The sequence below is a fragment of the Acanthochromis polyacanthus genome, chromosome 16, assembly GCF_021347895.1.
Source record: "Acanthochromis polyacanthus isolate Apoly-LR-REF ecotype Palm Island chromosome 16, KAUST_Apoly_ChrSc, whole genome shotgun sequence".
In the NCBI taxonomy this organism is placed as follows: Eukaryota; Metazoa; Chordata; class Actinopteri; family Pomacentridae; genus Acanthochromis; species Acanthochromis polyacanthus.
The window spans coordinates 36,200,526-36,220,743 of NC_067128.1; the positions used below are offsets into that span (position 1 = coordinate 36,200,526).

The 20,218-nt window shown below is 37.9% G+C and overlaps 1 protein-coding gene across 2 annotated transcripts in view; it reads right to left on the minus strand.

The window, feature by feature from the left end:
- The window catches only part of LOC110972440 (estrogen-related receptor gamma-like), a 35,996-nt gene that overhangs the window by 5,367 nt on the left and 10,411 nt on the right, over positions 1-20,218 (minus strand). For both annotated transcript variants that reach the window (XM_051960807.1, XM_051960808.1), the window contains exons 2-6: positions 19,345-19,590; positions 17,752-17,906; positions 16,075-16,191; positions 7,719-7,829; positions 6,050-6,232 (exon numbers count right to left, since the gene is read on the minus strand). In XM_051960807.1, coding sequence (XP_051816767.1) covers positions 6,050-6,232; positions 7,719-7,829; positions 16,075-16,191; positions 17,752-17,906; positions 19,345-19,577 — 799 coding nt within the window. In that variant the 5' untranslated portion in view covers positions 19,578-19,590. The remainder of the gene's footprint in view (positions 1-6,049; positions 6,233-7,718; positions 7,830-16,074; positions 16,192-17,751; positions 17,907-19,344; positions 19,591-20,218) is intronic.

Here is a 20,218-nt window from a genome sequence, read left to right on the forward strand (position 1 = left end):
AATATTTGTGGTACAATTTAACCTCTTTTTTTAAAAAGTCGACAATTTAAAAGTTATCTGAAGGACCTAAATCACAGATGAGAAACCTAAACATGGAGAAAAATGATCGTTTTGTAAAACATCAGATGTCACAAGGCATAAATTTAGCAGAAATTAGATGTTTCTCTGCTGGTAAACAGGCTTTCTGAAGGTTTGATCAGAATCTATTCCACTCTCACGTCTATACACATGAAGCTACAGCCCGTTAGCTTCATGCTAGGCTAACCAAACCGCCTCTTATTCCTCAGGTAAATAAGAGAACGTTGTAGAATAAATCCAGCATCAGCTCCTGTTTCTGAGGTCTGGAGGTGAATCACAGCAGAGGACATAAGGAAGGATGAGGAGGTGAGTTTAATCATCCTCTGAGGCCCCGCCTCCTCAGAGTGGATGGATGATTAAAGCTGCTCACACTTTGGCTGTAATTAAACGGAGGGTTTTAACGGCAGGACGAGGCGTCGTGTTGGTGCTTGTTATCAGCATCGGCCAACGATCGATGGGATTTCATTGGTCGATGGGGCCCAGTAACGTGGATGAAACCTCTGGTGATAAATTAACGGGTTTTAGGGACGAATACGAGCTCAATAAAAAGAGAAGAGCAGCGTTCTAAATGGAGGAAGTCTGTTTGGATCATACACTGTAAAAAATATAAAAGATCCTGAACAAAAACAAACACACCAAAGAAAAAAGTGAAAAAATATGAAAAATGATTGGAAACGTCTGGAAAATAATTCTGTTTTTAGCTGATTTACAGTGACAATTTGTGAAACAAACAAACAAACAAACAAACAAAACATTTTCCCTTACTTTTTATGGTTTACATGCAAGTTTGTTGTTGATTTTACTTATTTAAAAAAAACTAATTTAACCCTCGTGTCGTCCTGCAGGTCAACAGTGACCCATTTTAAAATGTGAAAATGTGGAAAAAAAACATATTTTCACCGTAAAACGTCTGATGTCCACATTTTCAGGATATTTTTGAACATTTTTTGGTGGAAAAAAATTCTAAAAATGTTTCTTAAGAACATTCACATGAAAATCAACCAAAATCCAGCATATTTGGTTGGATTTTGGTTGATTTTTATGTGAATGTTTTTACAGAAAATATCAGAAGTTTTACTGATATATGTGTAATCACTTTAGATATTTTTAGGATTTTTTTTAAAGATTTTTATTCACTTTTTTAATATTTACAATAATTTTCTTGCCAAATTTTGGGGATTTGTTTTTAAATAAAAGTTTTAAGAAATTATTGAAATTTTCTTCCTGAAGGTTTTCCAAATTTTCAGAAATTTGGGGAATTTATTTACTGCATTTTTGGATTTTTTCAGAAAAGGAAACAATATTTTTTGGTGCCTGTAAATGAAGACAACAGGAAGGTTAATTGTAACTGTAACTTAACTAGATATCTGTAGTTTATCAAAACTGGAAAAATCTGCAAACTAACCTAATTGTACATAATAAAAACCGTGATAAATCGTTCATTTTCTGCCCGGTCACGCTCCAGCTGCCTCCATCTCTGTCAGACACTAAAAGGTCAGAAACATGGAGGCCGGTTGGTCTTTCTCCAGCTCTCGGCGCCTTCAGACTTCATCCTCGTCACCGTCAGCCGTCCTGATGGGAGGCGACGTGGAGGGACGGCGGCCCCGACACACTCACCTCCCCCTGGGCAGGACCTCAGACGGCCTGGCCCCCCTCGGTGTCCTGCCACTCATCCGGAGCTGATGTGACACGATGGCCGCTACGCTGCCAGGAAGGCCGGCCGTTTCTAAACACAGTTTTTATCTGAGCATCTTCTGCTGCTTCCTGCCGTCTGTTTTCACCTCCTCGACCAGCCTTCTCCTCCACGTCTCCTCTCAGGCCATTCCTTCCTTCATCGTTTCCCTTTTTATCCCAGCTTCCCTTTTCTGTCTTTCTGTCTGTTTCTATTTAACTGAAAAGGCTGTAGAAGGATGACGATTTGAGGTAGAATCTACAGCACACGAAACGTCACATAAATGTCAAATAATTCTACATTAAATAACTTCTTAACCCTCCTGTTATCCTCATTTACAGGACAAAAAAATATTGTTCCCTTGTCTGAAAAAAATCCAAAAATTCAGAATTTTTTTTTTCAAATTTATAAAAATTTGCAAAACTTCAACAAGAAAGTTCCTTAAAAGTTTCCCTTAAAAGTTTTATTTCAAAAGAATCCCCAAATTTGGCAAGAAATTAAAATAAATTAAAAATTTAAAAATAAAAAATTGTAAATATTTTCAAAAAATGAATAAAAATCTCCCCCAAAAAATCCTAAAAATATCTAAAGTGATTCCATATATATCAGTAAAACTTCTGCTATTTTCTTTAAGAACATTTGAGAAAAAAAAACAACAAAATCCAGCAAATTTCACCGGCTTTTGGTTGATTTTTTTTCCAAATGTTCTAAAAGAAACTTTTTATTTTTTTATTTATTATTTTATTTTTTCCACCAAAAAACTGTTCAAAAATTTCCCAAGAATGTGGAGGATTTCACTGTGAAAATACATATTTTTTTCCACATTTTCAAACTTTAAAACAGGACAATTTGACCCGCAGGACGACACGAGGGTTAATAACTGCATTGTTTCCCAGTTTGACAGTCGAGTATTTCACTATAGAAAGACCACACTCAAAATTCAGGCGCCAAAGTCTAAACTCAAAGCAATCAAACTGAATCCAGCTGGGTCACTAAAACTAAACCGAGTTCACTTGTAATTTTCATTCAAAATCACAAAGACTTTAGATATTTAACACTAGAATATCCAAAATGACTCAGAATTTGTGTAAAATACTTAAAAATTGGTCAGAAATGACTCAAAACTTGTCCAGTACAAGTTAAAAACATCAAAAATGGCTCAAAAGTTCCCAAAACTAACTGAAAAACTCTCCAAAATCACTAAAAATTTGTCCAGAGTTGCCCAAAATGACTAAAAATCCGTTCAAAATCAGTCTAACTGCATGAACATGGTTCTAAACTGAGCTTGAACAGCAGAACTTTCTCAGTCCTGGACCTATGGACTGGATCTATCTATGTCTGCATCATGGCTTCACATGGAAAAGAACTGAACAGAGGAAGTGAAAAATCAAAAGAATAAAGTGAACACCAGAATGCCCAAAATTACTCAAAACCTGTCGAACACGAGCCAAAAATATTAAGAATGACTCAAAATGTATCCAAAACTACTCAAAATTCATCAGAACAGGTTGAAAAATTGACCCAAATTATTAGTTTGTCCTCAAAGTTGCTCAAAATGACTAAATTTCAGCTCAAAATCAGCTGCATGAACACGGTTTAATCGACACTAGTCCAAAACAAGCTAAAGAGAACAAGCTAACAGGCTAATTTGTCCAAAATGACTCAAAATTTGTCAGAAATCACTCAGAATTTGACCAAAACAATTCAAGAAATGTTCAAAACCAGCTAAAGAATGTCCTAAATGACTGAAACCGACTCTTGACGTTTGTTAAATAAAATCATGCGACATTAACAAACATCCTTCCTGCTACTTTTCAGGTTTTCCTTTTGTCATTTTTTGTTTGAGCCGCCTGCATTTCGCTGCTTTTTGTTGTATTTTTTGTGACGTTTCCTGAACTTTGAGCAGAATGTTCCTGACGTCTGGATGAAAGTCGCCTCCCCTCCGGTGGGGATCTGCTGCCTCCCGACCAGAAACACTTCCACCGGCAGAAGAACCACAAATACCCCATCAGCAGCCTCCATCCATCAGACAGCAGCTGGAGGGGAGGACGGGGGAGGATGGGGGAGGAGGAAGGGGGAGGATGGGGAGGATGGGAGAGGACAGGAGAGGAAGGACGGGGGAAGATGGGGGAGGATGGGGGAGGACGGAGGAGGATGGGGGAGGATGGGGAGGAGGAAGAGGGAGGACGGAGGAGGATGGGGGAGGAAGAGGGAGGACGGGGGAGGACGGGGGAGGGAGGATGGGGAAGGAGGACGGGGGGGAGGGGGAAGGAGGACGGGGGAGGAGGACGGGGAGGAGTGGGGTGGAGGACGGGGGAGGACGGAGGAGGACAGGGAGGGGGGAGGAGGACGGGGAGGACGGGGAAGGAGGATGGGGAAGGAGGACGGGGGGGAGTGGGGAGGAGGACGGGGGAGGAGGACGGGGGGGAGTGGGGTGGAGGACGGGGGAGGACGGAGGAGGACGGGGGAGGTTTATCCAGCAGAACAATGGAAACGCCGACGCTCCAAACGTTAGCAGAAACAGCTGCAGTGTTTGTGGTGTCAGCAGCCCAGAGACAGACGTCAACACATTCAGGTGTTTCCCAGGTGATGTTTGGAGATAAACGCTCTCATCTAATACTATCACCTGTTTAAACCCTCAACATGCAGCCTGTTTCCTCTTTTAAGCTGATTTTATCACATTTATTACATGAGAGCTTCATAATGTTTGAACTAAACTGTACGCCTGCATTCACACTTTTTAAATCTAAACTAACTAAAACAAACTTGGTTTTATTGGGACTGCATTTATGGCAATATTTCAACATCACATAATCATTTTGGTTCATTTTATGATGAAATAATAACAAGGCTGACATTATATAAGTATTAGAATTTTATCACGTCAAGATCATTTTTTTTATTTTTATAAGATAAACTAAATTTAATATGTAATACATGTAATAATAATGACAATAATTAAAGTTAATTTAACTTAACAAATTCTATTATTATTTACACACATCAATTGTACTTGATAAATTCTATTAAATAAAAATAATATTACATGTAATAATTATGTAATTTATAGATTTAATTTAATAAATTAAATTATTATTATTATTTCTACATTTAAATTTTATATGATAAATTATATTTAATACATTCAATAATACATGCAATAATTATTGCAATTGTTTAATTTATTTTACAAATTACATTACACACATAAAAGTTATATGCTAAAATATATTTAATAACTTAAAAATAAATTCAATAATAATAACATTGAATTTAATTTAACAAATTTAATTACCTATATATATATATATATATATATATATATATATATATATTACTTTTATATAATAACTTATATTTTAAAAATGTAATAATACATGTAATAATAATAATAACATTATTTAATTACATTTAATTTAACAGATTTGATTATTTATACATACTATTTTATATGATAAATTATATTTAATCAATGTAATAATAAATTTAATAATAATAATAACAATCACTTATATCAACCTAAATTACATTTAAGTTTACATAGTATGAAGCGGTAAACATGTCTATTTCTGCTGTAAAGTTTCACATTTTAACATAAAAGTCTATGGAGATTTAGTCACTTTGGAAGCCAGCCTCTAGTGGACATTTGAGGAACTGCAGTTTATAAAGTTTGCCAATAAATCCAGACAAATAAACCCACTTTAACAGGAATATCAAAGGATATTAGATGAATAAACATCCTTTCTTACCACTTTTCCACACGTGGAAACTGACTCCTGGAGACTTTAGTTTTTCATTTTAAGACCTGAACGAATTCCTAATTTCCAAACCAACAGCATGCAAAGTGCTTCTAAATAGAGCTGCTTCTCATTTGTGAGTATCAAAGCAGGATCCAAGCCTGTGCTGCACGTGGTTACAACTGTTGGCGTGGCTCTACGGCGGCGTTTTAATCCCTCTAAGCTGTCAGAGCACACTTCCCCTCTGCTCTCCAGGCTTTCATCCGAGGAGAAAAAACTAAAAACCTCCGGACATCCTGCTGCTCCCGTGTCAGAGGAGCAGCTAAGAGCGCTCCAGGAGCCCGGAGGATTTCAGGAAGTGAATTAAAACTTCCAGGTGGTCGATATATTAGGAACACTCTCTGTTTAAACCACACAGACACCGAGAGGACAAGATAAGAAGCCGTTCTTCCTCTGGGCAGCCTGCAGTCAGAACAATCCTCCTCTGATCTGATTAGAGCCTTAATGGAGCTGATGTGTTCGCTGAGCAAATAGCTGACAGAGTCTCGGTCTGGGTTCCTACCTGGGATGTGTTTGGCCCAGCCGATGTTAACCACCAGCTCCCGGTCGGCCAGGTCGCACAGCGTGGTCAGGGCCTTGATGTCGCTCTCCGGCACCGTGGGGTCCGGCATGGCGAAGATGCCCTCCGGTTCGGCCACCAGTAGCAGAGACACCACTTTGTTCTCGACCACGCCGCCTACAGAGACTGAAGGAGAGTTCAGCATGAATACAGACTTACAGAAATAACTACAAAACAATAAATCATGGTTAGTTTAATTTGGATTTATTGGCAAGAATATAACCACAAATAAAACTCTTTCATGCCAAAGTGAAAACAGGTTTCTACAAAGTAATGACACTTAAATAAAAATATAAGTGTTTGTGAACGTTTTCACCTTATTTAGATCAATATTTAGTAGATGTAGCATTAGCTGCAGTTCCAGCATCAGCCTGAACAACTGGATGCTAAGGTCAGGTTCCTGAGGGATCCTGACTGGAGCATCATCATGGAACATCATGATGCTGCCTCCACCATGCCTCACATCATGAAGCTGCCACCACCATGCTTCACATCATGATGCTGCCTCCACCGTGCTTCATATCATGATGCTGCCACCACCATGCTTCACATCATGATGCTGCCTCCACCGTGCTTCATATCATGATGCTGCCACCACCATGCTTCACATCATGATGCTGCCACCACCGTGCTTCACATCATGATGCTGCCACCACCATGCTTCATGTTATGATGCTGCCACCACCATGCTTCACATCATGATGCTGCCACCACCATGCTTCACATCATGATGCTGCCACCACCATGCTTCACATCATGATGCTGCCACCACCATGCTTCATGTTATGATGCTGCCACCACCATGCTTCATGTTATGATGCTGCCACCACCATGCTTCCCATCATGATGCTGCCACCACCATGCTTCATGTTATGATGCTGCCACCACCATGCTTCACATCATGATGCTGCCACCACCATGCTTCACATCATGATGCTGCCACCACCATGCTTCACATCATGAAGCTGCCACCACCATGCTTCACATCATGAAGCTGCCACCACTGTGCTTCACATCATGATGCTGCCACCACCATGCTTCACATCATGAAGCTGCCACCACCATGCTTCACATCATGAAGCTGCCACCACCGTGCTTCACATCATGATGCTGCCTCCACCGTGCTTCACATCATGATGCTGCCACCACCATGCTTCACATCATGATGCTGCCACCACCATGCTTCACATCATGATGCTGCCACCACCATGCTTCACATCATGATGCTGCCACCACCATGCTTCACATCATGAAGCTGCCACCACCATGCTTCACATCATGATGCTGCCACCACCATGCTTGGTGTCCAACAAACAAATCATCTACTGTGGTACTCTCAGATTTACACATTCCACTTATCTGTCTTCTTAATTATTTTATTTTATTTTATAGAATGTGTGAAACAAATATGTAACAATGCTGCAGACTGCTCTGTTCACAGCTTCTCACGCCAAAATATTACAAATGCTCATAAAGAATACCAACACATCAGTACAAACTGTACAAATGAGTAAATGTTACGGTCACAGAACTCTAGCACAGATGAAACCAGAGCTTTAATTAATGTAGAATAACTTCTGAACAGTTCATAAAGACGTTGGTTTGAACTCACAGGTTTTCTTCTGCGGCAGTGAGTTCTGAGGATGCAGATATGGGCTGTTCTCAGCGTCTATTCTCCGTTTATATTTCTGTCTTCCTCCTCGAACTCGGTCCAGACGAACACCTGCATGAACAACAGGATATTAATGATGCATTTAGCCGACAGTTCCCATATACTGATGATCACAGGGTGTAAATGTAAACTCATTCACATGAACTGGATAAATATGAACACAAAAAGGTCCTTAACATAGAAACTCAGTGATGAAAAAATATCTTGTTGGATTTAATGATTAAGTAAAGTGTAATGTTGTCCTGGCCTTTCTGTCATGCAACATGCTGTATTTCATGCTGTGGTTAAGTTAGGCAGCATTTATGTCCGTAATATGTTATAATTTGTCGTATCGTATCATTTTGGATCATATTTGATTCTATCAAATCCTATCATGCATCACATTGTTTCATATCAGTATGGTTTTTATTATATCACAGCGTCGTATGTCAGACGTTTTGTAGTGTATTGTACGTTTTCTATTGTATCACATTGTATCATATCATAGAATATATGTTTCATAATGTATCATACGGTAACAGATTGTATTGTATCATAATGTTTTATTGTATCACATTGTAGCATATCATAGTGCACTGTAAGTTTTATAGTGTATCGCATTGTATAGTATTGTCCTGTTGTGTTGTATTCTGTCATACTGTATACATTGTATTGCTTTTTTTAGTGTTTTTAGCACATTGTTTTATATCATATTGTATAATATTGTAACATATTGTATCATACTATATCATATTGTAGCATATTGTATTCTATCATATGATAGCATTTTTAGGTTCTACACTCAACAAAAATATAAACACAACACTTTTGTTTTTGCTCCCATTTTTTATGAGATGAACTCAAAGATCTAAAACTTTTTCCACATACACAATATCACCATTTCTCTCAAATATTGTTCACAAATCTGTCTAAATCTGTGATAGTGAGCACTTCTCCTTTGCTGAGATAATCCATCCCACCTCACAGGTGTGCCATATCAAGATGCTGATTAGACACCATGATTAGTGCACAGGTGTGCCTTAGACTGCCCACAATAAAAGGACACTCTGAAAGGTGCAGTTTTATCACAGCACAATGCCACAGACGTGGCAAGATTTGAGGGAGTGTGCAATCGGCATGCTGACAGCAGGAATGTCAACCAGAGCTGTTGCTGGTGTATTGAATGTTCATTTCTCCACCTTAAGCCGTTTATATTTTGTTGAGTGTAGTATAGTATTGTATTGCATTGTATTGTATTGTTTGTGTTGTATCTTAACATATTGTTTCATATTAAATGATATGATATTGCCTAGTATATCAGAACCTATCGTATCATATTATATGCTAAATGATGATATCATGTGTACAGTGGAGTGTTGGTCTGTAAACCTCAGTGGTTCATAGAACTTCTGACACTGACTGAAAAGCTTCACGTTAAACTGATCACCAGCCTGAAGGAGAACCAACAGGATGGACCGCTTCCTGTAACACGACACCTGGAGACAACAGTCCACCTGTCACCATGGCGATGAGGATTAAAGGTGGCGGTTGGACAAGGACGGAGCGAGAATAAAAAGAATCCAGAAGCTGCAGCGTTTGATCGTCACCATGGAAACACTCATAGTAGCCCTGAACAGATCCAAGAGGGCATCTTTAGGGTTATTTACCCCCTCAAAACCTTCACAAACACATAGATCCATGAGGGCATCTTTGGGATTATTTACCCTCCGACATCTCCAGGAACACATAGATCCATGAGGGCATCTTTGGAGTTATTTACCCTCCGACACCTGGAGGTAACGCCGCTGTGATTAATGCATCAGATAACGGCCTCATATAAACGTGTTCGGTTCCAGGACGCTGCTTCATGGAGCTGCTTTATCTGTTTTTATAGGCTGACATCTCTGTAACTCTCTGTTATTTTATAGAACTTCTGCTTTGTTAGTTAATGTTCCATAAACAGAGGTGAAGGTGAGGTGGAAGAAGATCAATGGTGTGTGAAGTTCACCGTAAACCAACAGGATGTTATGAAATATCAAAATAAAATGTGTGTTTCTACATCTAAAATCAAGCAAAGTTCAGATTTTATTTCTATTTTTTAAAGGATTTAGAGTAAATAAATGTAGCACCAAGCGCTAAGTCATGAGAAAAGCATATTAAAATAAATTAATAAATTAACTGTTTATTTTGTAACAAAAATATGAGCAAACAGTATCATAATTTCACAGATATTTGATCTTTGTTTTTTTCTAACATCTAAAAGCTAAAGCTTTAGATGCTAGTTTTAGCTTTAAGATGCTCGTTTCAGCTTTAAGATGCTAGTTTTAGCTTAAGATGCTAGTTTCAGCTTTAAGACACTAGTTTCAGGTTTATGGGCAAACAGTATCATAATTTAACAGATATTTGCTTTTTTTAAATGACATCTAAAAGCTAAAGTTTAAGATGTTAGTTTCAGGTTTAAGATGCTACTTTTAGCTTTAAGATGCTAGTTTTAGCTTTAATATGCTAGTTTCAGGTAGCCTATAAGATATTAGTTTTAGCTTTAAGATATTAGCTTTGGCTTTAAGATGCTAGTTTCAGGTGTAGATGCTAGTTTTGACTTTAAGATGCAAAAGCTAACATCTTAAACCTGAAACTAACATCTTTAACATAAAACTAGCACCTGGAAGCTAAAACTAGCATCTTAAACCTGAAACTAGCACCTAACTGGCTTTAATAATAATAATAATATGTTCAATTTATATAGCGCCTTTCACAAACCCAAGGTCGCTTTAAGATGCTAATTTTAGCTTTAAGATGTTAGTTCTAGATTTAAAATGCTAATTTTAGCGTTAAGATGCTAGTTTTAGCTTCTAGAAGCTATTTTTTGCTTAAGATGCTATTTTTAGCTTCAAGATGTTAGTTTTAGCTTTAAGATGCTAGTTTTAGCTTAAAGATGCTATTTTTAGATTCAAAGTTTTAGCTTTAAGATGCTAGCTCTAGCTTTAACAGCTGCAGAAGGTGAGTGGGGTTTTAGAGGAGGGTAGTTTGAGTAAACTAGTTGCCCTCTGACCCCGCTGATGTCACCAGAGGTAATCAGTAAGAGTGGATTAACCTGCAGAGGATCAGTTTGCTTCGGAGGATTTAACAAACGTGTTTGCAAACAGCAGCTTAAATCCTCCGTCGTCCGTTAGTTTGCTTCCATTCAGGCATCAGTTTGTTGCTGCGGTGCTGAGACAGCTTCCTGCAGCCAAACTTCTTTATTTTCCACCTCTACAGGGTCCCTGAATGCACCGTGACACCTGCAGATGGTGCGTTCACTGTCAACAATCCCACACTGCTCAAGTGCAGAGGAAAGAAACGACGACCAGCCGACGGGATTTGGAGGGAAGTCAGCAGGAAGCGCCGTCTGTTCTGACTTTTCTCAGAAAGCAGATTAAGACGACGCGATTTAAACACCTGAAGCTGCGAACGGAAGATCAGACGCCGTTTGTTAACCGTCCGACCCTCAACACCAGCTTTAAACTTCACCAGATCACCTGATGGACTGAATTCATCAGCTAGAAACAGGACTTTACGCAAAAATATGATTCATTTAAAATCTGCGGTTCAGTAAAAGTCACCAAATCTGAAGTTAAAATGGTCATATTTCACTAAAGTCACTTTATTCTGCACGTCTTCTTTATAAAATTCTCCAAAAATAAAGAATTTGCAGAAGAGTCTGTGTAAAAAAACAAAACCTCAGAATTCTGTACTGAGAACTGAGTCACTAAGCCAGATGTCCTGACTTTCAAAAGTAAATTTGACTTTTTACCAATTTGTGTCTCATTTTTGTTCTTTTGCGTCCTGTGTTATTTTTTGTCTCGTTTGTGTTGTTTAATGTCTCTTTAGGACTGTTGTGTCTCATTTACATTGTTTTGTGTCTCATTTGTGTTGTTTTGAATCTGTTTTTTGTCATTTTGTGTCTCAGTTGTGTCTTGTTTTTGTTGAATTGTGTCTCATTTCTGTTGCTTTGAATCTGTTTTTGCCATTTTGTGTTTCATTTGTGTTGTTTTGAACACAGTTTTTGTTTCTTTAGTCATCTTTCTTTTTTGTCTCGTTTGTGTTGTTTCATGACTCTGTGGGACTGCTTTGTCTCATTTGTGTTCATGTTTGGGTCATTTTGTGTCATTTTGTGTTTCTTTTTTGTTGCATTATGTCTCATTTGTGTTGTTTTAAATCTGTTTTTCGTCATCTTGTGTTTCTTTTGTGTAATTTTGTGTCTGAGTTGTGTTGTTTTGTATCCCATTTGTGCAGTTTTTTCAATCATCTTTCTTTTATGTCTCGTTTGTGTTGTTTCATGTCTCTTTGGGACTGCTTTGTCTCATTTGTGTTTAATTTTAGTCATTTTGTGTTTCGTTTTTGTTGCATTCAGTCTCATTTGTGTTGTTTTGAATCAGTTTTTGTCATTTTGTGTTTCGTTTTTGTTGCATTGTGTCTCATTCGTGTTGTTTTGACTCATTTTTTTTCTTTTGTGTTTCTTTTGTGTAATTTTGTGTCTGAGTTGTGTTGTTTTGTATCCCATTTGTGCAGTTTTTTCAATCATCTTTCTTTTATGTCTTGTTTGTGTTGTTTCATGTCTCTTTGGGACTGCTTTGTCTCATTTGTGTTTAATTTTAGTCATTTTGTGTTTCGTTTTTGTTGCATTGTGTCTCATTTGTGTTGTTTTGAATCATTTTTTGTCATTTTGTGTTTTGTTTGTGTCATTCTGTGCCGTTTATTTTGCTCTAATCTTTCTGTTTTTGTCGTCTTTGCGTTGTCTCGTGTCTATCTGGGACTGTTTTGTCTCCTTTCTGTCGTTTTGTGTCTCATTTTTTGTTGGATTCACAGTTCATTTTTTACAGAATCCGTCTCCGTGTTGTTGTTGTGTTTCCACAGAGCTGCAGGACTTCAGCCTGCAGAGAAAAACAAACCTACAGGGATGAAAGCTGAGAGTTGAGCGTGTTAACCAGAGCTTTGCTGCACCAAAGCTCACCTTTCTCTGCAGCGTTTCAGCGCATTTCTAAAATATCGAGCACGTTTTGCAGCTTTTACAGCCCTGAGAGGCGACTAAACAGGCGTAATGAAAGCCTGCCGGGGGTCTGTGCGCCTTTTATTCAGCTCTGTCGTTACGAGACGCGATGGAGCGCGTTACGAGGGGCAGTTCGCATTTCACGGAGGTCCAGGAATCCCAGAAGGCATCTGGAGGAATTTACGAGGAGGTGGGAGGAGGTGGGGGCCGTGATGCTGCCGAGGCCTCAGCTCTATTAAAAGAAGCTCATTTAGAAGAAGACACGGCGAGGCGTGAGCGTACTTTAAACACACAGCTCCAGACTTTATTAGAGCTGGATCAGGTTTTCACAGCAGACAGACGAGCTGCTGACAGAATCTCCACAAACCGGTCTGAAACAGGAGCAGGAGGACATCAGAGGCTGGAAACAGTTATGTTGTTTTGTATCCTGTTTGTGTTATTTTATGTCTCGTCTTTTTCATTTTGTGTCTCGTTTAGGTCATTTTGCCTCGTTTCCATTTTGTGCCCTATTTTTTGTCATTTTATGTCTCATTTCTGCCATTTCAGTTTTTGTTTTTGTCATTCTCTATCCCATTTTTTTCATTTTGTGTCCCGTTTTTGTCATTTTGTGTCGTTGTTTCCATTCTGTGTCCCATTTCCTTCATTTCATATCTTGTTTTTTCCATTATCTGTCATTTTTACATTAGTTTATTTGTTGTTTTAATATATTTACATTATTTTTAATTGTTACTACTTTTAAACTTTGAATTTTGTATTTTTTAAATATTTTTAATTTAGCAAGAATTCTTACACTTTACATACTTAAACTTTATACTATATATACACATTTTTGTACACGTAATATTCTGTAGTATTATTAATTTTTAGTGCTTTTATTATAATGTTTTGTGTTATTTTATTTTTATTTTTTAGTACTTTTAATGTTGTTTTATTTTTAGTATTTTAATACATGTTTTAAATTTCAGTATTATTTACGTTTTTGCAGTTTTAATATTTTACGTTATTTTTGACATTGATGCATTTTTAATTCTATGCCTGTTTTTTCTTTTGCACTTTAAATTTTGCCTCGTTTTAACTTTTCTGCACTTTTAATCTTGCATTATTTTAAAAATGTTTGTAGCCACTTTTAATTTAGCTTTTAAAATTTTGGGATTAAATCAAACACTCATTAGCAGGAAGTTTTTTTCTATTTAATTGAATAAATATGGAGGTTAAAGATGAGGACAGCTGCAGAGGATTTTAGGATTTTTATCATTTTCCCCGAAAGACAGAAAAGCTGAAGAAGAGATTAAAGAAGCTTCAGAAACATGAGCATTAAAGTACTTGTGAGCGTTATAAAGTGCATACTGCAGTTATCTGCAGACAGCTAACACACTCATTCAAAATAATCAACGTGGCCCAGCAATACAATCTTCAGATGATGCAAAACCATCAAAATAAAATCCATAATATACAAATTTAAGCTGAAAATCATTACATGGCAGTGTAACGCTTGAATCAAACCCCTAACTCTCTGTAAGTACTGCGCAGCACTGAGGGAACATGTGGAAATTCAGCCTGTTTTCTCTCCATCCTTTAGTAAATTAGAACTATGTAACAAGTGCAGCCTTTTTCTGCTTCATAGGAGGTGGTCACAATTAAAACAGAATCACAAATAAGTTAAACACAAAATATACATAAACTGTTCATTAAGGATGAATTTATGTGTCTCGTTTGGGTTGTTTTGTGTCTTATTTGTGTCATTTTGTATCTGTTTTATGTCATTTTGCGTCTCATTTTAGCCGTGTCGTGTCATGTTAGTTTTGTTTTCGGTGCTTTGTGTCTCATTTTTGTTGTTTTTTTAATCTTTGGCATTATTTTGCATTTACTTTGAGTTGTTTTGTGTCAGTTTTTTCGTTCAAACTGTGAGTTCCTCTAGTCGTTCTGGATTTTTGCTTCATAAAAGTTTCAGATTGAACCGTTGTTGCCTCATGTTGTAGAATGACTGAATGCTGCCGTTGTGTTTTCATCACTGTGCTTCCATTTGTCTTTAATTGAACCGTTCAGTGTCCGTAGTTTAGCTGCAGAAACGTCTAATGTTTAATGTTGGTGATCAGCTGGAGGTGTTAAAATGTGTTCAGTAATTTGTGTTTATCTGCTGCTCTGGCTCTGCTCCAGCTCTATTTTAGAGTCCATTGTTCCTCGTGTTTACAGCACACACCCAGCTTTAACTGTCACAGTTTAAGGTTTCACTGCACTTCAGCTCCAGACGCTCAATATCAGGTTTTTGTTTCCACCAATAAAGAAGACGAGTTTGATGCCCCGTCCATCCCTCAGAAAGCAACGAAAACTGGACTTTATTATTATTATGTTGTTTTGGTTTCTGTTGGTGTTTTTTATGCTTTTTATTTGATTTTCTTGCATTGTGTCTTCATTTTGTGTCTAACTTTTGTTGTATTTTCATCTTTTGCATTATTTTATGTCTCATTATTGTCATTTTGTGTCTCATTTGTGTCATTTTGTGTCTTGTTTTTGTTATTTTGTGTCTCATTTTTGTCTCTTTTGTATTGTTTTTTGTTGTTTTGTGTCTTGTTTTTGTTGTTTTTTTATCTTTTGCATTATTTTCTGTCTCTTTTTTGTCACTTTGTGTCTCATTTTTGTCATTTTGTGTCGTGTTTGCATTGTTTTTTTGTTGTTTCTCATCTTTTGCATTATTTTGTGTCTCATATTTGTCATTTTGTGTCTCGTTTTAGCTGTTCTGTGTCATGTTTGTATTGTTTTTTGTTGTTTTCAACCTTTAATAACATTATTTTGTGTATCTTTTTGTCACTTTGTATCCAATTTTTGTCATTTTGTGTCTCGTTTTAGCCATTGTGTCTCATTTTTGTCATTTTGTGTCTTGTTTTAGCCATTGTGTCTCATTGTTGTCATTTTGTGTCTTGTTTGCATCGTTTTTTTGTTGTTTTTCATCTTTTACATTATTTTGTGTCTCATTTTTGTCATTTTGTTTCTCGTTTTAGCTGTTCTGTGTCATATTTGTATTGCTTTTTGCTGTTTTGTGTTTGCTTTTTGTCATTTAGTTTTATTTGCGTCATGTCATGACTCACGTTAATTTGTTCTGTGTCTCATTCCAGCAGCTTTTTCATCTAATTTTTCTTGTTTTTCAGGTTTAGACGCTGGTAATCAGGTTTTTGTTTCCAGGAATTAAGAAGCTCTGAACCATTGTCAGTCTGCACCTCGTCGATCCCACAGAAAGCATCTCAAACTGTTTATTTCAGGTCTAAAAGTGTTTTTCTGTGTTCAGCTGACCTTCTCTCAGCATCCCCACCGCCAGACACTTGACAAAGCGACAGGCCTGGCAGGATTTCCTCCTCCTCTTGGTGATCTCACACTCGTTGGAGGCCGGGCAGCTGTACTCGATGTTACCTGGAGGAGGAATTTTTTAATTAGAATATGGCAAAATTATCAGGTTCAGACGACATTATTTACAGTTTTTATGTCAAAAATTATTTGGAAATTAAAGAGGAGATCTTAAACTTGTTAAATAAAATGTAAAGTAAGTAAAAATATCCTGACTGAATGAAAACACATCATTCAAGCTGATTGGAAACTGGTTGAATCCTAATATGACCAAATGATCACATGCTTTATTTACAGTTTTTATGTCACAAAGTACTCTGAAATTAGAGCATTAGGTGTTAAACTAATACTGTCAATCCTACATTTAATCTACACAAAGTGGATTTTTTAGTAAATTCAGAATGAATTTGAACAGATTTTGAATCAGGTTGAACAATTTTGACTCCGTTTTGCCAAATTTTGAGCCCTTATGGACGAAATTTAAGTCATTTTTGGCAGAATGTTGGTAAGTTTAGACTCATCTGAAACCCTTTCTGACAAACTTTGAGTAATTTTGCACAGATTACAAATAAGTTTTAACAACTTTGGCCTGATTTCTGCAAATTTTGAGCCATTTTGGATTTCTTTGTTGTCAAAAGTTGTTATGGAGAAATTTTTGACAAATTGTGAATTATTTTATTTATTTTTATTCATTTTTTTGTAATCCATCCATCCATCCATCCATTCTCTATACACCGCTTTATCCTCACTAGGGTCATGGGGGGTGCTGGAGTCTATCCCAGCTGACTCAGGTGAAGGGAGGGGACACCCTGGACAGGTCACCAGTCTGTCACAGGGCTACATATACAGACACACAATCACACTCACATTCACACCTACGGACAATTTAGAGTAACCAATTAACCTCAGCATGTTTTTGGACTGTGGGAGGAAGCCGGAGTACCCGGAGAAAACCCACACAGTCATTTTTAGACAGTTTTAATTTGTTTTGGGAATTTTTTTAATTAGCTGCTTTGTGCCTCATTATTGCTGTTTTCCATCTTTTGCATTATTTTGTGTCTCATTTTAGTCATTTTTTGTCTAGCTTTTGTCATTTTAAGTCTGTTTTTGTGTCATTTTGTGCCTTATTTTTGTCATTTTGTGTCTCGTTTTTGTCATTTTGTGTCTTGTTAACTTTTAGTTTCCACCTTAAACTGAGGCGACCTTGATGACCTTTATTACGCGTCTCTAAAAAAACACGATGATATTCTCATGAATCCATATTCATACAGTCTTTAGGATGTTCTTTAGTTTATTTCTGAGATGTTACTCTCAGTGTTTTGTCTTCGTTACTGTCAGTTTTCTGCTCTCAGACACCATCAGAGCTGCTGTTAATCCAGTTTCTGTCAGCTGCCGTCCTCCGTCTCTAACAGGAATCTTCTGACTCTAAAATCTTTCAAACTTCCTCTCCTGACGCTATCTGCAGCCCCAAACATGTTGACTGTAAGCAGCAGCAGAGTTTAGATCTTTATTTAGAGCTGCTGCAGCATCGGGGCTGTTTGGACCAAAACAAACGTCTCAAACGGGTTTAACAGGAGCGTGATGAACCCTGGAGTCAGACATGTTCTTCTTCTACACGCGTGTTACCTTGGATGGTCCTCTTGAAGAAGGCCTTGCAGGCTTCACAGGAGGCCACGCCGTAATGGTAACCGGACGCCACGTCACCGCAAACCAAGCAAACCCGCTTAGCCACCGAACCGAGCATGAACTCACACTTCACCTGGCCGTCGTCCTCGAACCTCCTGGACGGGAAACAGGAAGCAGGAAGAGTTCAGTTTAACATTTTAAATAGAGAAAAATATGAAGTACAGGAGAGAAAAAAATCAGCAGGAAGTTTAACATTTTAAATACAGAAAAAAATGATGTACAGGAGAGAAAAAATCAGCAGGAAGTTTAACATTTTAAATACAGAAAAAAATGATGTACAGGAGAGAAAAAATCAGCAGGAAGTTTAACATTTTAAATACAGAAAAAAATGATGTACAGGAGAGAAAAGTCTGGAAAATCATTAAAAACTCGGACGACAGTAATCAGAATACTTCTAAGTACAACAGGAGAGTTTTTGTTCTGATGTCAAATTAAAAACTAACAGTTCAAATTTAATTTATTTAAAATTTATTCCCAAAGTAGAAACTTTATGTGATGAAAACAAGACATAAAAATGAGACACAAACTGACAAAAATGAGACAAAATGGCAAAAACAAGACACAAAATGACACGAATGAGACACAAAATGACAAAAAAAGACAAAATGACGCAAACGAGACACTGAGACTAAACTTTGATTTTTTTTCCAGTCGTTGAAGTCATATTTTGAGATTTTTGGGTGAATTTGGAAAAGTTTGAGGTCCTTTTGGACTCATTTTCAGCAATTTTGGATATTTTAAAGCTTGTTTAGGAGTTTCAAGCTGTTTTGGTCATATTTGACACATTTCAAGCCAATTTGGACACATTTTAAAACTGTTTTGGAGCAAAATTTGAGCCATTTTCAACTAAATGCTGGCCATTTTAGACATATTTAAATCATGTTGGACAAAAAGTTATTTTCAGGAGATTTTAATCAGTGGAATTATAACTCCTTCTAGACCTCCTGATTAGTGGAACTATGACTCCTTCTAGACCTCCTGATTAGTGGAACTATGACTCCTTCTAGACCTCCTGATTAGTGGAACTATGACTCCTTCTAGACCTCCTGATTAGTGGAACTATGACTCCTTCTAGACCTCCTGATTAGTGGTACTATGACTCCTTCTAGACCTCCTGATTAGTGGAACTATGACTCCTTCTAGACCTCCTGATTAGTGGAACTATGACTCCTTCTAGACCTCCTGATCACTGCTGACTCCGGGCTTCACTGGGTTCTAGTTTATCTTTCTGGATCCTTTTCCATCTTTGTGAATCTCACCCTCAGATGTTTCTCTTCCTCTGTTCAGTTCTTCTCCATGTGGAGCCATGATGCAGACATAGACAGACCCAGTCCAGAGGTCCACAACTGAGGAAGTTCTGCTGTCCTCAGATCAGTTTAGAACCATGTTCATGCAGTCAGACTAACTGGAAATCACAGCTGGACTCAGTTTGTTTTCTGTTAGTTTCTACTTTATGGCCTGAATTTTAAATCTAGTCTTTATATATGTTTTCACAGCGTTCCTTTTTGACTGTCCATAAGAACAAACATTCACCTGTTAGCTGCTCCGGCGTTGTTCAGTCCTGCTGTGTGTCCGTAGAGTCCAGGTGAGTCCAGTCCATTGGTCAGACTGTGGTTCTTGGTTAGGGGGCCGTAGCTGGAGTTGGTGTCCGAGGAGGAGCTCCCTGGGCTGGGCTGAGCCGGGCTGACGTCCCCCTGAGAGCTGGGGCTGGAGGGTTCCCTCTTTATTGAGGAGGGAGTGGTGGGGTCCAGACCCCTCACCGACATCCTGCCCAGAAGCCTGCAGGGAAATAAAAGCATTAATGTGGAGTTTATGGACGGAGTCACCTTGGAGACAAAATGAACTCACGTCGTTAGTTTTACTGGTCAGGCTTCGTTTATCAGACAGGAATCATGTGATCAGCAGCTTCAGATAATCAATACCACTTTATGGGTTCCTGTGTTCTCACAAACAATCACAGGTGTGTATTTTCACACCACACACTCAGACACACTCATGTGAAGCAGCCGTTTGTGATTTCCCACATATGCAAAGCTGCTGTCCATTACACTGCTTTGTTTTCTAAGAGGACATTGGTTAAACAAACCTATGGAAATGGACGAAGCAGCAATCATCCGCATCATCTTCCACCAAAACAACCAGCTTAGAGAGGCCGGAGCAGACTGGGAACCGGTTTAAAGACGCTGAAGTAAACCCCAGTATGTTCCAGCTTCTTTAAACTCAGAAACTTTGGACACTATTTAAAAACGCCGGTGCTGTTGTTATTTTTGTTTGCATAGATCCATAAACAAACGTCAACATCTCCTGTAGTCTTCACACATTTTGGACTTATCTTCCTGTGTTGTTGCTGTAATGAACCTTTTTCTGCTGCTGCATGTGAACCGAAGCGTCGCGGCTCTATTATTGG